This window comes from Pan troglodytes, chromosome 9, assembly GCF_028858775.2.
Source record: "Pan troglodytes isolate AG18354 chromosome 9, NHGRI_mPanTro3-v2.0_pri, whole genome shotgun sequence".
Taxonomy (NCBI): domain Eukaryota; kingdom Metazoa; phylum Chordata; class Mammalia; order Primates; family Hominidae; genus Pan; species Pan troglodytes.
The window spans coordinates 14,948,288-14,966,665 of NC_072407.2; the positions used below are offsets into that span (position 1 = coordinate 14,948,288).

Below are 18,378 nucleotides of genomic sequence, written 5' to 3' on the forward strand. Positions count from 1 at the left end.
TCAGGGGAAGATGAGTGCCATAATGCAAGATTTAGCTTCCCTGGCCCAAATCAGACAGACACAAAAACATTGATTGGTTCTGCCTCCCACCCATTGGAGCATGTGCAGGCAGCCTCTTGACTTCAAGGTTCTAATGGGTTCGGCAGTATGATAGTCGGCCTTGAGGGTCTCCCCAGTCACCAAGAACAGGTTCTTAGGTGTTGACATCAACCAGGACTCCAGTAGCACACTTCAAGAGCCCCCATCCATGCCAATGTTAGAAGTAATCCTAGGATTGTCAGAATGTTCCAGGGCTGGAGACAAATCCTTCGTATGTGTTTTTGGAAAACATGCAGAGGTTTAGTTGAATGAAGTCAATTTTACTGGGACACTGGAATTTTTCCAGAGGAAGCAGGGATCTTCCTGGACATTTGGGGCAGCTACTGGGAATGATGCTTGCAGGACAGCTAACCTTATCCAGAGATCACCATGTATTTCAGTCTGACAAAAGATAAATTGTCACCAAATTTTAGTTGCTATGTGTAGCAATGTTCCTCCAAATTCATAAGACTTGTGATCTTTGATATAAAAATCGTTTATATTAGTTAGTTTCAGTAACTAAAAGGAAATAAACACCTTAAATCTTGTGTCTCATCTTGAAGAGTCTAAAAATTCCTTCTGGAACCCAGGCTTGTACAGCAGAAAAACAAAAATTGGGAAGTCCTTAAGTCAAACTAAGGTGGGTCTCCTATACCTCAAAAACAAAGCTGACAATTCTCCCAGACTATGGATGCCATTTACAGCCACACATCACTACATCAAGTATCACAATGTTTATTGATAGATACAAGTATATAAAATCAGGGCATGAACATGACTTGATAAATTAAGTAGACTTAATTTCAATACTATAATAGGAGGGACCAATTCAAATTCTCACCATTTGTTTCACACCCACAAAAACCACTTCAAGGGCATTAACGATCTCTCAAAACTGATCAGTTTTGTGCAAGTAAACCATGTTTCTTTTAAAAAGACTTGTGCACTTGCCCAGGCTCAAGGATATTAAAATCTAGCACATAAAGCCCATTACTAGAGGTAGAAATACAGGCAATATACTATTACGGCAACAACCATCAATTACAGTTAAGAATTTTTCTGTAACAACCAAATGGATAATCAAATATTGCAACAACTCAAGTATTACTGAGCAAAGTGCATTTCTACAGTATTCAGTGTTGCTATTCAGTTTTCTAACTTAAAACAGCCTATGATAACTGGCAGCAAAGAAGGTCCTTGCAATAGACTGCCTCTGCTTGAGAACTTATGATGTAATTATTGCATGCTGCTAATATACTATCTAAACATTAAAGATACTCCTAAAATATTTGATGGTAGACTATGATTAAGACATTACACTACAAAAAAACCTTATGCAGAAGGAAATCCTAACTGACGTGCTTCTGCTTTAAATATTGTGAAAACATTACAGCGGAATGAATTTTCGCAGTGGTTAGGTCAAATGCAGTTACATCATAGCAACAGTATGTTTTGCACAATTTAAGGCTTTGGCTGGTTCTTTAGTCAGCTTCTTCCTCTGATTCTTCTTCTTCAGCAGTTTCTAACCAGGTTAGCCACTGATTCACCTATAAATTAAGATTTGTAAATTAAAATAGTTCATGATATAAACAGAAATCCATCCAAAAAGTTTTAGGTGGTACTACACAGTTTTAGAATATGAAACAAGGATATCCCTACCAACAATTTGTATATTAAGTTAACGAACAGTGGTATATTATCCAGATTTGGGACAACACAGAGCTAAAGATTTAATCCTGCAAGGATGATCCTCGTGAATCTTGTTTATCATCACAGCAATAAAAAGGTAGTAAGATGCTGCAGGACCAATGTTTCTCAAGCCTGGGCCCCCTGGAAAACTAATAGCATGAGAAAGAATCACCTGGATTTTGTACCACAGACCTACTAAACCAGAATCTCTAGGAATAGGCCTGGAACCTGCTTTTTAAACTGCTCTTCAGGTGATTAATGCGTTCACTGTGATTTGAGAATGCCCTGATGTTCTTCCCCTAGGGCTACAACTTCATTCAATAAGAAAAAATCAAATTGTGAGAAATCAGAAACATCTCCTCTTTTTAAAAAAATATACAGTATTTAAACTTTTTTTCTTTTTTTGAGACACAGTCTCACTCTGTTGCCCAGACTAGAGTGCAGTGGTGTGATCTCAGCTCACTGCAACCTCTGCCTCCTGGGCTCAAGACATCCTCCCGAGTAGCTGGGACCAGGACCACAGAACACGTCACCACGTCTGGCTAATTTTTTGTATTTTTTAGAGACAGGGTTTCACTATGCTGCCCAGGCTGGTCTTGAACTCCTGAGCTCAAGTGCTCCTCCCACCTCAGCCTCTTAAAGTGCTAGGATTACAGGCATGAGCCACGTGCCCAGCTACAATTTCCTCTTTACTGATGTTTTTAAAAAAGCTTAAATCGAAACTTGTACAGTCACTCCCATGTATATAAGTAGCTATACTCCTTGAAAAGTTAGCTACCTCTAACATCTTATACACCACTAGAATTGATTCATTGTGTAGCTTTACTTAATCATAGCTTTAAATAGTACAGAATGAAATGTACAGGTGAAGACAAACTACTAACTAGGACTACCTTGCCTGTATTTCAGTTGAAAAAGGCTCTTAACTTGAAGTTAATACCAAGCAAACTGAAATAAGCAGACCAAATTTTTTAACAAAAGACTCACCTGGAACAAAGCCTTGCCTTTTCCCGGAAACTCTTGGGTTATATCTTCTTTCCAAGCCAAGAAAGCTTCTTCTTCAATAATTTCCATGTCATAGAAGTGCACAAAAAAGCGAAGTAACATGCCTTTAAAAAAAAAAAGAAGAAAGTAATAAGCCCATTATTTAGTGTTCTGTTTAAGAAGTTCCTCACGCCGTTCTTCTGATACAAGTCCTCTCACCTTTTGGGAAGTTGCTGTTATAGCAGTGCACCTGAAGAGCATACAGGGCACTGACTTGTAGATCAACGTGATCATGAAGAAATTTCTGCATTACTGGCTTGAAAGAAAGTAGTAGTTGTTTTTCCTGCTCTAACTGTTCTTTGGAAGGAGCAGAGGATGAATCTGTTTCATCGCTGGGGGGGTTTACTTCACTAGAAATGTACTGTAAGAAGCTGGACAGAAAGAGGTCTTGTTAGAACCCAACAGTGAGTTTTCTTGTTCATGAGACAACTCTTAGTCTCCTACTTCTTTTCTAGTACATGAAACATTACCATATGCAGAAAACCATTCGTCTTACCTAGTCATTAAGATGTTCACAAATCCTTTATCTACATGAAGTTTGGGAGAGATGTTATCTTTAATCCATTTATATATGGTTTGAGGGGATGGATCCAACTTTATTTGCTTCAACAGTTCCTTCTCCAATTTGAGGAGTGGGAATAAGAAACTCAGTCCCTTTCCTTCCAAAATCTCCAACATGCGGTCCTTATTCTGATCAATTTCTGAAGAGACAAAGCCACCTGCATCATCTAATAGTTCATTTTACCAAGTTGTCCTGTCCAGAGAGCAGAGCTTCACAAATGATGTCCCCAAGTATGTAAGATCCATGCAGCAGAATAGAGAACCAACCCAGCAAATGAAAAAAACTCAACATACGGATCAAATGAAAGTAGTTAAATTATAAATCTCTTTTTATAGGTGAGATCTGTGGTAATGTTTATCATTATCTGAGCAGGACAATCAGACTGTCTGACCTACATAAATCCACTCAAGGTACCTGAAATCTCTAGATATAATATTAAAAACACAAAACAAACAAGTCAGCATTCTCTTACCTGGCAGCATTTTCTGCATATTGACCTTGCTTTGTTGAAAAAGTTCTGTTAACCATTCTCGATCTTGTAATTTAGCTAACTGCTGAAGACAAAGTAGGAAGAGAGGAAAATGGGTGCCACTTTCTAGTGGTTGAGCTAGTTCTGAAATGCTCACCAGCTCTGAAATGATGGCACGAGCTGCAAACTGTGCTAAATAGGATTTCACCAAAGGGATGTCAACCTCCAGTTTGGGACACTGGTCCAATACATTCAGGAAAGCCTTGAAAGAAATATACAACAGTTTATCAGTTTTCGAATTTGAGTGGTAAGAGTTCTTACCACACAATCAGTAAAGTGTCCTACCTGCATGAAGTTGTCACTTGTGGCTATCCCTTCCTGTTTGAGTAAACTGATCAAAGAACTTGCTTTTTCTTTATCTTCATCGCTTCTATCTAGTGACAGGATGATTACTTTGCTTAACATCTCAGGAAGAAAGTGTTTAGGAGCCCTCATTTCTCTTACACCATTGACAGCCTCATTTGCATTTCCACTATTTAGATATTCAGTCACAACAGTTTCCTGTGAAGAACACAAGTATCTTTAATGTATTCTCCATCTCAAATACAGGCTAATTACACTAAAATGGGATATTTGAAACTTACAGTTAGTTTAAGGAGTTCTTCCTTTGACGGTGGTGGCTTTTTGCTAGTCTTGGCAGGCTTTTCCTGGATAAGTGGTGGATTAGTTTTGAGACCAAGCTGAGGTGTCTAAAAAACAAGCAATGACAGACATTTTTTAAAAAGAGGACTATGAAATTAGGGGGAAGAACACACTAAATTTAGAAAAAAGTCTTCAGATATCTTTAGAAAATGCTGTCCTACTATGGTCTGTACCTGTCCCAGAGGTGGTGTTTGAGTGCGTGGTGGTTGTGCACTAGGAGGAATCATAGTTATCTGGGGCTGAAGCTTTGGCACTTGATTTTTATTCATTAGGAACGACTGAGCAGGCCTCAGGCTAATCTGGAATTGAAAACAAAATATATCTAAATTAACAACATGCAGTTGGCGAACATATTAAATACAACATTCTAAAATCTCATACAGTGACAGAATCTAGGGAAACATTAAGCTTTTTGAAAAACTAAAGAAGGTACTCCACATTAACAGGTTTAATTTTTGGCAAAAAATTTAAAGATCTGAGGCATACAGTAGTAAGATACTATTATAAATCTTACATTTATGAGAATTCTCTTAGAATTAGCATGACTAAAATATTCAAATAAAAAACTGCAAATTTAACTATAGTTTAGAAAATGCCTTGTTTTATCCTTAGTTAAATCACCCTTCTTACAAAGAAAGAAACCACAATATTTTGACAACCAGTTTTCTTGCTCTAACAGACTTGCCCTCATATCTCATAATCTTCGCTCACAGGACGCTGGACATTCAAAGAAAGAAAAAGAAGTATAGAAAAGAGAGAAAAACGTCAAGAACTCCATCATAAAGTCCTCTTAATAACGCATCTTTTTATAATCATCGGGCAATAAATTTCTGAATGGACAAACTATGGTATATAAGTAACATAGGCAAATGTACCTCATCTGCATTAAGCTGTCCTTTCTTAGAAAACCGAGGTGGCATATCCTTCGACTGTCCTTGCAGCTGGGATAAGAGTCCCTGACTCTGGTTATGGTAGAGCTGGCTTAGCCCCTATTTCAGAAAAGGAGAAAGAAAGTCTAGATAAAAAGGGGTCCACAAATTATGGTAATCAAGTACCAAAGGGATGAGCCAAGCCATAAAGTTAGTTTAACTGAATTTGCCCAGAAAAAGTAAAAGATGAAACAGGGAAGAATAAAAATCTAACCTGTCAAATAAAGTGATGTGATTTTACTAATACTTTACTAATCTTAAGGATAAACATTCCAGTTTGAAATAAATGTTGCAGATAAGGTTTAGAAAACATGCACACTCCTAAAATAGTTTCATGTTTTACTAGCAAATGAAATCACATATATTGCAAAATTTAACATTTGTTGCCTAAACACTCAAATATTACTTACCTGGCTTTTCATAAACTTGCCTCCCATCTCTCCAAACTGCGATTGTGTGGGAGGCATGATGTGTCCCCCATGGCCATTGAAGAGTTGATTTGAACGATGACGTCCCATGGTGGGTGAAAATCTATCCTGGATAACTCCTGGACCAGTACCAATTCCGCTACCTTAAAATACATATACGGACAACTCTCAAAACTAAAGTTAACTGATTTTTCAGCTTAATGAAACCATTGTTTTTTCAAAATTACCTGGCATTTGTCCAAACATATCAGCAAGTCCTCCAAGTGGGTCCCTATCCATTTTCATCCTGGGTGGCATGAACGGTCCCTCCAGAAAGAAGTCACTTCTCATCCCTTGAGCCATAGGAGCAGGAATAAACACCCCTAGATCCTTTAGAAATGAAGTGAATAAGCACTTTTTGTCTCTGGACACTATTTCACTTAAAACTAAAATTCTTGCAACTAGGGGAGGAAACCTAGAATATTAAACCATAATTTATGTTATTTCTGTAAATAACTTCTTCCAAAAATGGCAGACAAGGCTGGGCATGATGGCTCACATCTGTAATCCCCCGACTTTGGAAGGCCCAAGCCTTGGTTTGCATGAGGTCAGGAGTTCAAGACAAGCCTGGCCAACATGGTGGAACCCTGTCTCTACTAAAAATACAAAAAATTAGCGGGGTGTGGTGGCGCACGCCTATAGTCCCAGCTACTGGGGAGGCTGAAGCAGGAGAATCACTTGAACCTGGGAGGCAGAGGTTGCAGTGAATCGAGAATGCGCCACTGCACTCCAGCCTGGGTGACAGTGCGAAACACCGTCTCAAAAAATAAAAAAATAAAAGTGGAAGACGAGACACTAAAAACATTAAGCTCCACCACTAAGATGAGACAGACCCCTCGACCCCTCAAGTGTTTGGGGTGGGTGAGGAGGAAACCCATTCTACTCTACACACACAAAGTCTATGTGACAAACAAAACAAAACCCAATCTTACTTTTACTGCATCTTGACGGATTTGATTGATCGTCTTTGGTCCATTGTCAAGAAAAGCCTTGCGAGGAACCCAATGGTGTTCTCGCAACTCTACGGTATCCTTTAATTGAAAAATAATTTTATTTTAATATTCCTAAACCAAAAACTCAGCTTACCAACAAATTTAAAGAAACCAGTATTACCTGCAGCAGGAAACGAATCCTTGCTGGCAATTCCTTACTTAACATCAAGGAGCACATTCGGGCAAAGTACTGATCCATTAAGGACTGATAAGAGAAGAATACATTCATTGGAAGAGCTAAAGCAAATGTGTTCAATTTACAGCTTTAAGACTTCTAAAATTATAACCCAGTTAATGGCTAAATATGGCAATCCCTTATGATGTCACAAAAATCAATAGCTTGATTTAAAGACAAACTACTTGTACTACTTTCATCAGCTACACACATACCTTGGCTCGTTCATGGTCTAATCTAGGTCCCACTGTCCTCATTATCTGACAGAGGCACTCCAAATCCTCTCCCATATCTTTGAGTTGGACTCTCTTCTTCTTTTCCAAAAGCTACAAGAATAAAAGGCCATGGTGACAAAGTTTTAGTTACTCTGGTTTAGGTGTAGTACTTTCTTTCCCTTTATGTTTGCAGTGACTCATTCACAGTTCCTACAGAATCTAGTATAGGGCTACCAGTCTGGTTGATCAGTTCTAACCCTACTTTGTCAAACACACCACGTATTTCAAATTATTCTGTTTAGTAAATTTTGTTGCCCATCTGTATTTAACTAGTCAACCTCCCTCTTAGATGAATAATTGACTCATTTCCTCCAAATGACCGACAACATTCGCCTAACTTCCCTGTCACACTTACTGTTTTGATGCACTTATGAAGGATAGATTCGTGAATAAGATCAAGCTTGCCAAGCTCTCCAATGAATTTGATGTTTCCCAACATCTTGATCTTAGCAATGGCTCTCTGTTCCTCCTCCTCGGGGAGGAGGGGATTTTCACGCTTATCATAGACTGAAAAAAATACCAATGAAGTAAGCCAACATTCAGAATTAAGCTGAAAATATACAGTAGTACTTATTATCAGCTGTAAGTCTTACCATCAACATTTCTAGTTCGGTTTTCAAATTCATCTTGTAATTTGGAAATCAGGAGGCGTCTGAATGTCTGGAAAAGAAGACATTGTCATGCTTTATTAAGGAAAATTTTCAAGTTAACTTTAAAACAAGCAAACAAAAACTACCACTTACGGTGCTTTGCTTCTGTCCTGGTTGACCCTCTGCTGCTGGGCCATCAAAGTTTGGTGCATCTTCTGCCAATCGCAGACATAGCTGAGCATACAGTGAGCTATACTTTGGCTCTTCTAGGGCTTTGTCCACAATCTACAGAAAATGTCATTGCTTAAACTAAATATGAAAACTTCTCCAAGAACCCTTCCTTTAGGAAAAATACAACCACCTAAATGTTAGCTATTACAGTCTACCAAAAATGTCCAGTTATACAGATTTCATCTAGTCACATCCATCTCCTGGGAGTCAGAAAATGCCATGGATATCAAAACTTTCAAGTCTACATAAACTGTCATACAATGCATTTCCAGGACCTAAATATATTTGGTGTTTTCCACAAAAGAAAAAGAACAGCTTGCTAAGCACTCCCATTTACCTCTTCAACCATACCATGAACTTAACATTTACCTCTTCAATCTAATGCTACTAACTAAAGTCAGTGGTTCTTTTTAATCACCATCAGTATTCAAAAATACATACCTATCTAACTCACACCTAAGGGTTTTAAGTAGTAATCCAAGTGTAAAAAAACACAACTTGAGTTTGTTAAACAGTTCCCTCTCCCTTTTGAGTTAAGCCAATATTTAAAACTTACCAGCAGTATGACCCCTTTAAGGATGAGTTTAGACTCTACACCCACATTGAGGAGCTCAAGGCATAGCTTGTCAAACTTTTCAGGAGTAAGCTTATTTAGTATGCTGGAGAAAAAGGAATTACATTTTACGTGTTAGCTAATACACAGAGTTTGAATTGAAAAACTGCTTTTAAATTATACTGATTTTTCTTCTAACTTGCTGCTCCCTTTAAAAAATCAAGACATGTTTTCTTACTCATCTAAAACCAAAGGGATGCTGAAATAAACCTGTTATTTTAATTACAATGATTTGAATTGGACTGGGGGGTTCCCAGCTGTTTGACAAGAATCCTTTCTCACTTTCTCAAGGTTAGAGTGCAAAGATCTCATTATCAAGGCTAGACCATGAACTAAGACCATTATATTCCATGCCTCACTGGCTTAAATAACATAGCACTTCCCTTAGTCAAGGGAAATGCTAGCACGACAGGATTATGGATTGCAATCCAATGGCTGAAAGCAACGGTAAGCCCCAAAATATGACGTACTGTTCTTCAGTTCAAGATACATTTTTTTTTTTGAGACACAGTCTTGCTCTGCACCCAGGCTGGAGTGCAGTGGCGTGATCTTGGCTCACTGCAACCTCTACCTGTGGGGTATTCAAGTGATTCTCCTGCCTCAGCCTCTCTAGTAGCTGGGACTACAGGCGCCTGCCACTACGCCCAGCTAATTTTTGTATTTTTAGTAGAGATGGGGTTTCAACATGTTGGCCAGGCTGGTCTCGAACTCCTGACCTCAAGTGATCTGCCCACCTCGGCCTCCCAAAGTGCTGGGATTACAGGCGTGAGCCACAGTGCCTGGCCAGTTCAAGATGTTTTTAAAAATTGCTACCATGAGGATTCATTAAAACATACATACTCTGGGCATGAACCTTGCCTTCTTAGTAGTACAGCACACACACCAAACACAGCTAATCCATACTTCCCATCTTTTAGTAAAACAGACCTTGAAACTTACCCTCTTACTTTCCTGAAGATTGCATCATGTCGTTCTTTTTCGTTTGCGGAGTTGTTTGCTGCGGAGTTGTCATCTCGTCTAGTGCTTCGTGCAGGAATCCATTTCTGAGCGTTTTGCCCTGGGGTTTTCCCCAGGAACTCGCTGATTAATAAAAATCAGCAAAAACACTTATTGTCACACACCAAATGTTAAACATCATAAATTCTCTTACATAGAAAAAAGTAATTTAGGCTTTCTCGACTTCCCCTCCAAGAAAGCCAACTCTGGAGATTAGTGCTTCTGGAACAGTAGTGTGCATCAGAATCACCTGAAGGGCTTGTTAAAACAGATTGCTGGGCCCACCCAGTTTCTGCTTTCACTGGTTTGGGGTGGGGCCTAAGAATTTGCATGTCTAGTAAATATTCCCAGTATCAACGCTGTGGAACCACATTTTGAAAATTAACTTTTTTTTTAAGAGATGGGGTCTTGCTGTCTTGCCCAGGCTGATCTCAAACTCCTGGGTTCAAGCGACCCTCCCACCTTTGCCTCCCAAAGTTGTTGTTGGGATTACAGGTGTGAGCCACTGTACCGGCTGCCAATTAACACTTTCTAATGTTTTATTGACCATGTTGAGTGCGTACTACTTTACTAATAACAATCAGTAGGAATAATAGCTACTAATTTCAGAAAAAAACATTAGTAAAAATAACCCAAAGAATAAGGAAAAAAATAACAGTTTGAGAGTCTCAACTCACTTAGAAAATTTGGCTAAGGAATAATCAGGAGCTGATATTCTGTATTTAGGATACCCAACAGAAACCACGCCCCCTAAGATTAGGAGTCTTGATGGCTATTGCCTTAATTATACCGTCACATGGGAAAGACTTTTAATCTGTTAAATAAAGCTCACTGTTTTTTTACATGTTTACCACACCTGTTGCCAGCAGTCTTGGGATAGTGCTGAGGTGCACCCCTACTTCCTCCTCCGCCCGAAGAAGCACTATTTAAAAGAAAAAAATTGTTTACTGTATCCCAACTATGTCTCACTCAAAAAGAATAAAGCATCTATTTTGTGTTTTGCTTTGCTTGTAGAGATGGGGGTCTCGCTATTTTGCCCAGACTGGAGCCAGGCCTGTATTTTAGTGCTTGTATATTATGCTACAAATGAAGACTGAACTCGGACCCAAAGGAAAGGCAAATAATTGATTTTATTTATTCTTCAGATGGCAGTTCTTAGAAGGCTGTCAAAGAAAACTTAAGAACTTTTCAAATGAAAATTGCAGCCCATTAAGTCGGACTTATTTGCTGTGGTAACTACTTTTTGAGACTGGCCTTTTCAAAAGGATTCCCCCAAATAAATCTACAAGTACCTGAAACGAGAAGCACCCCCTTCTGCAATCGCACTCTCCACTTTGGCGGCTTGACAACGAAGAATCTTCAAAAGAATAATATTAATAGATGGGGTGGGGAGGGGAGGGGACAGGAGAAATGAAATACCTGGAACGAGAAAGAGCACCAAAATTAGACACTGCTAACATACAGATCTATAAGCCTTCATTCAATTACAACGTATTTCAGATCCTGGCACTGTCACTGCATTGCAGATCTGTAAGACTAACCTAAAATGTACTCAAAACACTGACAATTACATTTTGTTTAGCCACCTGGAAATTCCCCGATGTTCAAGGATGCAAAGAGACTTCGTAGAACACAAGAGCATTTTAAACGGCTCAGAACGAATCTTTTGAAAAAGCCACATTCTACTATCTTTAAAACTGAGCACTGAGATCAATAGAAAAGTCTAACTACAGACACGAGCAACATCACGTGGAAAATGTCTGCCCTAGGAATTTTTACTGCCTTGACGAGGCCAGCGACTAGATGAGGTCTCTCCGAAAGCTCTTCAGCAGTTTTCCCCTGTCCACCCTTTCGCCTCCTCCCCGTGGAGAGCTCGTGGAAAGACGCGCGAGAGGGGGCCGGGTGTACGGGACTAGCACTTGCAGGCGGAAGACCAGGGCCACAACATGGCAGCAGGAACCTCCGCCCCGTTTTTCCCTTCCTGGGAACAAAAGAGCGGAGCATTCCTCCCACCCAGGCGCAAGTTAGGGAAGTGCTTCCGACAACCTCCCCGCGAGGCCCGGGTCGCTCGGCGGGGAGGAGCAGCTGAGGCCGCCCCCGCCAGCCCGGCGCCCAGCTCTTTGTTCTCCAGGCAGGAAGGCGGCCTCCTGCCCACCGGCCGCCTCCAAGCGGGCCCCCTCCTGCACCATAAATCCCCCCGGGACTGACAACCGCCTCGCCACGGCCTCCTCTGCTGACAAAAGGGGCAGAAATCATCACTCTCTCTTTCCTCCCCGACGAAGCGCAGCCCCTGCCGACTCCAGGCCCTACACACCTCCCCGCCGGGAGGCCAGGCTCCGGGACGCCTACGGTTCCCTGGTCCCGCGCCAACGGCCTGGCCCTCCCTGCCGGCCCGCGTGCCTCCCGCCACGGCGCTAGCGGTCCGAGCCACGCTCCCTCGCCGTCCGAGCACACCCGTGCCTCGGTCCGCCACGGCCTCGTCCCTGCAGGCGTCGGCCATCCGGCCATGACCGCACGGCGGTCTGGCCAACACTGACGTTTTCCTTCTACTCCGTCAGCAACAGGAAGAGAGAACAAAGGCCAAGACTTTCCAGGTGTCTCAAGCGCAGAGGAAATGCTAAAAAAGGGTCGCCCCACCCGGCTCCGCCTGCGGCCGCCATTTTGTACCACTCGAGAAGAAGCGGCCAGGGACGGCGGCCATTTTAGAGCGCTCCACTCGGCGGCGGCAGCGGCTCCACTCACCTTCACCGAGAACTCAGCAGCTGCCACCGCAGCTGCCTCCTCAGGATCCGGTCGTCGGGGATAGGGAAGGGAGGGGAAAGGGGAACGGAAAACAAAAAAAAGGGGGAGGGAAGGGGGAGGAAGGAGTCGGGGACGGCCTGAAACTCAGCTCAGAGGAGTCGCTGCTGCAGCCGCCACTCGGTACCCGCTGCCACCTCCATAGAGCTCCGACTCACTGCTGGCGCTAAGGCGTGTCTGAAGCTGAACTTATCACTCTTGGGGCAGCCGAACCCACCAGAGCCTCCCCGAATGGCTCCTTCGCCGCCCAATCAGCGGCCCGGTTGCCGTCTGCCACCAATCCGCGCAGGGCAGCGAGGAGGAGCCACAGGGCTGAGCTCGGTTGCGGCGCAGCCCCGCCGCAGTGCGCAAAGCCATATTCGCGAAGTCTCTGAGGCTGAGCCAGTGGCGTAAGGGGCGCCGAGCGCTGTCGAGATGAGGGTTGCGTGCGTAAAGCCGGAGAGCCCTTTTGAGTCTGCGTTGGTGTGGCTGCTGCTTTTTGCTCCAGTCCCTTTGTTCACTGAGTCCATATGCCGTGCTCCAGTTGTATCATCCCCTTTTCCCTCGACCTCGTTTTCTCACCGGGAATATGGGAAGAAAACGCACCCTTACCTCCCCCGAACCCTGTGCGTGGCGAGTGAGCATTGCTTTTCTTGGCGCCCCTTGGAGCTGTGGCTGCCCTCGCGTGCCTGGCCTCTCCCGGGGCTGGGCCCGTCGGGTTGAGGCCTGGAGCCCCCGGGCGCAGCGCCGGGACACTACCCGGCTCCAGGTCCTCGGCTTCGGCAGCCTTAGGGAACCCAGAAAGTAGTGGGGAGGAGGCGAGACGTGCGCCGGGATGCCAAAGGGGCGCTTCATTCAGCTCCTTATTGGCCCACCCCCTGCAGAGTGAATGAGAAAGGGATGAAAGGAAGGGATTGATTTTCTTCGAACCGCACAGAAGAAGCTGCTTTTCCCATAGGAATGTCCGGCTGGCGGTCACCGAGGAAAACACCCTGTGTGTCAGACTTCCGCGGTGTTTGGAGGATTTCGAATTGCTAGCTCCTGTTTTTTTGTGTGTTTTTTGTTTGTTTGTTTGTCTTAAGTGCACGTTAAACATTGTCAGTTGTGTATTTTCATTTTATTTAAGGTTCACCATAAGAAATAGGATTAAGCTTTTCAAAGCCGGCAAGTTGAACTATTCATACTTACCAGGTAATGTATTGATGAGTACCTTATTCCATCGTTTGCGACATTGTAGCTATACTAAAATGGAGTCATACTTCCATAAACTTAAACAACAAAAATGTCCCCATCTCCATTTTAACATGTAGTACTTTTACAGTGTATAGTCAAAGGCAAGAATGTGTGTTTTGACATGAATGACTTTTAAAGTGTTCAGTAAGAGGCAGGATTGTCAAAGACCCAAACTTAACCTTTGATGTGTCAAAACAGCTCTTGGTATTAGAGCACCTGGTCCTTAATACAATTTTCCGGAAAATTGCAGTTTTTCCTACGACATTTAAATGTAATAGAAGGCTGTGGTGTGGCTCTGAAGGTTTCTAACACAATTCCAACATCTGTAGATCTTTGCTATAGAATAGTCACCATTCCCTACTTTACTGTTACTACACTTATTGCTATTAAATCAATTTTACTTGAACTTTAAAACTTGGAAGAGATATTCTAAAAAAAACAACAACTATTTTGGGGTGGTGGTGGTGCAAGTTTTGTTTTAAATACAAGAGGTTTCACTTTGTAATTTTTTGGACCCTTCTAGCTTCATGATAACACGAGAATAATGTTTCTTTATAATTTCTGTAGGGCTTTAAGGTTTGGAAAAATGCATTAGTATATGTGATATTTTTACATAACTGGTTTACATTCCATATATCTGATAATGAACGAATACATTAGTTTACTAGGAAGAGTAGTATTCAAAAACTATTGTCTAGACTTCAAAGAGAATATTCACCTAGCCGTAAAAGTCGGATGTTCTTATAATTAAGACACTTAAAATTCAGTAATTAAAAATTTAAAAAAGGTTTTACTTAATATTTTATTTAATCTTTGCTAATTGGGAACCCTTTTGGTATGGGCTTTGCAGATATGAGTTTATGTGAGAAATTGACCTGGAAGGGAATAACCTAAGGTAGAAAAAGTAAAAATATTGATAAAACAATCTTTCAATTACCTTTCTCTCACTTAAATAGAAAGATTTGAAGTTGAAATCATACCTGCAAAGCCCATTGCAGAAGGGTTCACAATTAGCAAAGATTAAATAAAAACATTAAGTAAAACCTTTAGAAAAAATTTTTTTTTGAGACAGAGTCTCACTTTGTCACTCAGGCTGGAGTGTAGTGGTGTGATCTCTGCACACTGCAGCCTCCACCTCCTGGGTTCAAGCAATTCTCGTGCCTCAGCCTCCTGAGTAGCTGGGATTACAAGCATGTGCCACCACGCCAAGCTAATTTTTGTATTTCTACTTGAGATGGGGTTTCACCATGTTGCCCAGACTGGTCTCAAACTCCTGACCTCAAGTGATCCACCCGTCTGGGCCTCCCAAAATACTGGGATTACAGGTGTGAGCCACTGTGCCCAGTGTAAAAAATTTTTAATTATTGAATTTTAAGTGTCTTAATTATAAGAACATCTAGCTTTTAGGGCTAGATGAATATACTCTTTGAAGTCTAGACAATAGTTTTTTTTCAAATCGAAATATATTTAAGTGAGGGAAATAAACATTGAAACTTTCTAAATGTTTCCATCACGTCATGGATATATGAAAATTCAGCAGCACTTTTGGAGGCCAAGCTGGGAGGATTCTTTGAGCCCAGGAGTTGGAGACCAATCTGGGCAACATAGGGAGACCCCCCCCGTCTCTAAAATTAAAAATTAAAAAAAGATCCAGATGTGGTGACATGCATCTGTAGTCCCAGCTACTTGGGAGGCTGACATGGGCGAATCCCTTAAGCCCAGGACTTTGAGGCTGCACTAAGCCATGGTCACGCCACCGCACTCCAGCCAGGGCAGTAGAGTGAGACCCTGTCTCAAAAAAAAAAAAAAATGCTAGGCATGGTGGCTGATGCCTGCAATCCCAGCTCTTTTGGAGACTGAAGCAGGGGGGTAGCTTGAGCTCAGGAGTTTGAGACTAGCCTGGGCAACGTGGTGAAAACCTGTCTCTACAAAAAATACAAAAATTAGCCTGTGTCCCACATGCCTGTAGTACCAGCTACTTGGGAGGCTGAGGCAGTAGGATGGCTTGAGCCCTGGAGGTCGAGACTGAAGTGAGCCATGATCATGTCACTGCACTCCAGCCTGGGTAACAGAGCGAAATCCTATCTTAAAAACACACACACACACACACACACACACACACACACACACACAAACAAAGTCATTGTCTGGAATTTAGCTTTTAGTTCATTGAAAATTGAATTTTAAATATACCCACTTAAGTCTGCTAGTTTTCCACTGCTAGTTTTATCAGTTTTCTCTAAGTCCTGACTAACTTGTTAACTCATATATTTTTGCCTTATTTTAACTAATCATGTCAAGTGCTGGTTACTATTCTAACACATACTGTTTTGGAAGCATCTACCATCCTCTCTGTGCTTATGAATTCCCTAATCATATACCTTCAGCCCAGATCTCTCACTTTACATCCAGTTCTGAATTTCCAACAGCCTTTTGCTCAGAGATGCAAACTTGAAGCCATAGTTTGAGCCACAGTAGTTTTAAACGCTTGAATTTGATATTCACACAAATTTTTGCATACAAATCCAGATTTCCATCTTTTCATGAAAAATCTTAAAATATGGCAATACTGGGCCTGAAATTCTCATAGGGCAACATTCAAGCGTAACTAAGTAGAACTACCTTCTCTCGATGTTTTGATTTCTCCACAGTTGCATCTGACTTGATTCACTCATTTATGTTCCCATCTGGCCTCTATAGCCATTTTGCTTTTTTGAGTTGTTTGCTCAAATTCAACAGATTCCATATGTAAACTGGTCATCTTCCTATGAGGAAAAGTAGTTAGACCAGTTGAGGTCAAATGTCTTCTCTACCACTTACTGTGTAACTTTGGGCAAATAATTTTTTTTTTTTTTTTTTTTTTTTGAGACGGAGTCTCGCTCTGTCGCCCAGGCTGGAGTGCAGTGGCGCGATCTCGGCTCACTGCAAGCTCCGCCTCCCGGGTTCACGCCATTCTCCTGCCTCAGCCTCCCGAGTAGCTGGGACTACAGGCGCCCGCTACCACGCCCGGCTAATTTTTTGTATTTTTAGTAGAGACGGGGTTTCACCATGTTAGCCAGGATGGTCTCGATCTCCTGACCTCGTGATCCGCCCGCCTCGGCCTCCCAAAGTGCTGGGATTACAGGCGTGAGCCACCGCGCCCGGCCTGGGCAAATAATTTAATTACTCTTACTCAGTTTCTAAATCTGTAAAATCGGAATGATAGTAGTATTTATATGGTTGTTGTAAAGATTAAATGAGATAATGTATGTAAGGCACGTAGGTTAGACCCTGACTTAGAATTTAATGTTAGTTTCCATATTCTCAATAATATTGATTAACCAGCTGTTTCACAACTACTTTAATTTTGTTAAGGATTCTATTATTATTCTATGCTAGAAACTTGACCATATTTTTTTTTCCTTTTGCTCAGATTTAACATTCAATCACTTACTGAATCCTGGTGCTACTTCTCTCCAAATGTTTCTTGCATTCATCTTCCTCCGTACAACATCATTGCATGTATGCTAATCCAGCCCTTACTAAACTTTTCTCCTGGATTATTGCAAAATTCTAGTTGATCTTCTGTAGTCTTTCCCTACTAGTCTGTATATTCCTGTTAGTCTTTCTTAAAATACCTTTTTTCAGCCAGGCGCGGTGGCTCATGCCTGTAATCCCAGCACTTTGGGGGGCTGAGGCAGGCAGATTACAAGGTCAGGAGTTATAGACCACCCTGGCCAACATGGTGAAACCCCGTCTCTACTAAAAATACAAAAAATTGGCCAGACGTTGTGGTGCGCACCTGTAATCCTAGCTACTCGGGAGGCTGAGGCAGGAGAATCGCTTGAACCCAGGAGGTGGAGGTTGCAGTGAGTTGAGATCATGCCATTGTACTCCAGCCTGGGCGACAGAGCAAGACTCCGTCTTGGAAAAAACAAAAAAAACAAAAAAACTAAACTAAATTTTAACATATTATTACCATGCTTAAGAATCTTAGTGCTTCACTATTTTCTACATGAGTTGATCTCAACCTTGGCTGCACATTAGAATCACCTGGAGAACTTTTAAATATCTCAGTGGCCAGGCTGCATCTAAGACCAGATAAATCTGAATCTTTGGTAGTGAGATCTAGCCATCAGTAGCTTTTAAAGCTCTCTAGGTGATTCCAGTGTGCAGTCAAGGTTTCAGAGCCACTGTAGCAGGTCAGAGCATTATAGAAAATTACAACATTTATAGCTGAAGCAAATCCCAGGAAAAGGAAACTGGGTTTTAAAAAAGATAAGGGGAGTTTCTCCAAGTAGGGAAACAGGTATTAGAACCCAGGGATCCCAGTTTATATGCTTTTACCTGGCTTTCAAGCCCTTTATATTCTGTCCCTACCCTACCTTTTCTGTTGGCCTTATTTTTTGCCTCTCCCAAACACCCAGTCTTCTCCTATGCAGCCAGTTAGGCTGGTATTGCTGTCCCTAAAAATTCAGTTCTAATACTTCATTGCTTGCAATTTTGAGGGTACCCTCATTTATCCCCTCTACTGATTCATTCCTGAAGTACAAAATGAGTATATAAGTGCCCTACT

General features: G+C 41.7%; 1 protein-coding gene and 1 non-coding gene across 4 annotated transcripts; both read right to left on the reverse strand.

The window, feature by feature from the left end:
• Window positions 1-797: 797 nt before the first annotated feature.
• On the reverse strand, window positions 798-12,917 carry EIF4G2 (eukaryotic translation initiation factor 4 gamma 2). Of its 3 annotated transcripts, XM_016920375.4 has the most exons (23): window positions 12,205-12,373; window positions 12,127-12,146; window positions 11,105-11,231; window positions 10,669-10,734; window positions 9,756-9,896; window positions 8,760-8,862; window positions 8,126-8,257; window positions 7,976-8,042; window positions 7,738-7,889; window positions 7,323-7,433; window positions 7,054-7,137; window positions 6,873-6,971; window positions 6,129-6,270; window positions 5,884-6,044; window positions 5,420-5,533; window positions 4,718-4,843; window positions 4,487-4,591; window positions 4,188-4,403; window positions 3,846-4,104; window positions 3,308-3,512; window positions 2,971-3,182; window positions 2,755-2,876; window positions 798-1,625 (listed from the first exon to the last, which is right to left on the reverse strand). In XM_016920375.4, the coding sequence occupies exons 1-23, from the start codon at window positions 12,318-12,320 to the stop codon at window positions 1,560-1,562; spliced, it is 2,946 nt and encodes a 981-aa protein (XP_016775864.2). In that variant the 5' UTR covers window positions 12,321-12,373; the 3' UTR covers window positions 798-1,559. The 3 variants fall into 3 exon arrangements, with proteins under 3 accessions (XP_016775864.2, XP_016775863.2, XP_063639864.1); XM_016920374.4 differs by lacking the exons at window positions 12,127-12,146; window positions 12,205-12,373 and adding an exon at window positions 12,555-12,917; XM_063783794.1 differs by lacking the exon at window positions 5,420-5,533 and having other exon boundaries at window positions 12,127-12,387.
• LOC112204939 (small nucleolar RNA SNORD97) lies at window positions 5,226-5,367 on the reverse strand. The gene has a single exon (XR_002938677.1). It is a non-coding gene; the product is annotated as a small nucleolar RNA SNORD97 (small nucleolar RNA).
• Window positions 12,918-18,378: the final 5,461 nt, after the last annotated feature.

Bases quoted from the DNA above. Each gene is read 5' to 3' on its own strand.
- EIF4G2 (XM_016920375.4), bottom strand. From the start codon at position 12,320: ATGGCCGGATGGCCGACGCCTGCAGGGACGAGGCCGTGGCGGACCGAG. The intron at 9,897-10,668 runs GTGTGGTAAACA...TTTATTAATCAG, and splicing joins CCCAAGACTGCTGGCAACAG to CGAGTTCCTGGGGAAAACCC. The intron at 4,844-5,419 runs GTACATTTGCCT...TTTCAATTCCAG, and splicing joins GACAGCTTAATGCAGATGAG to ATTAGCCTGAGGCCTGCTCA.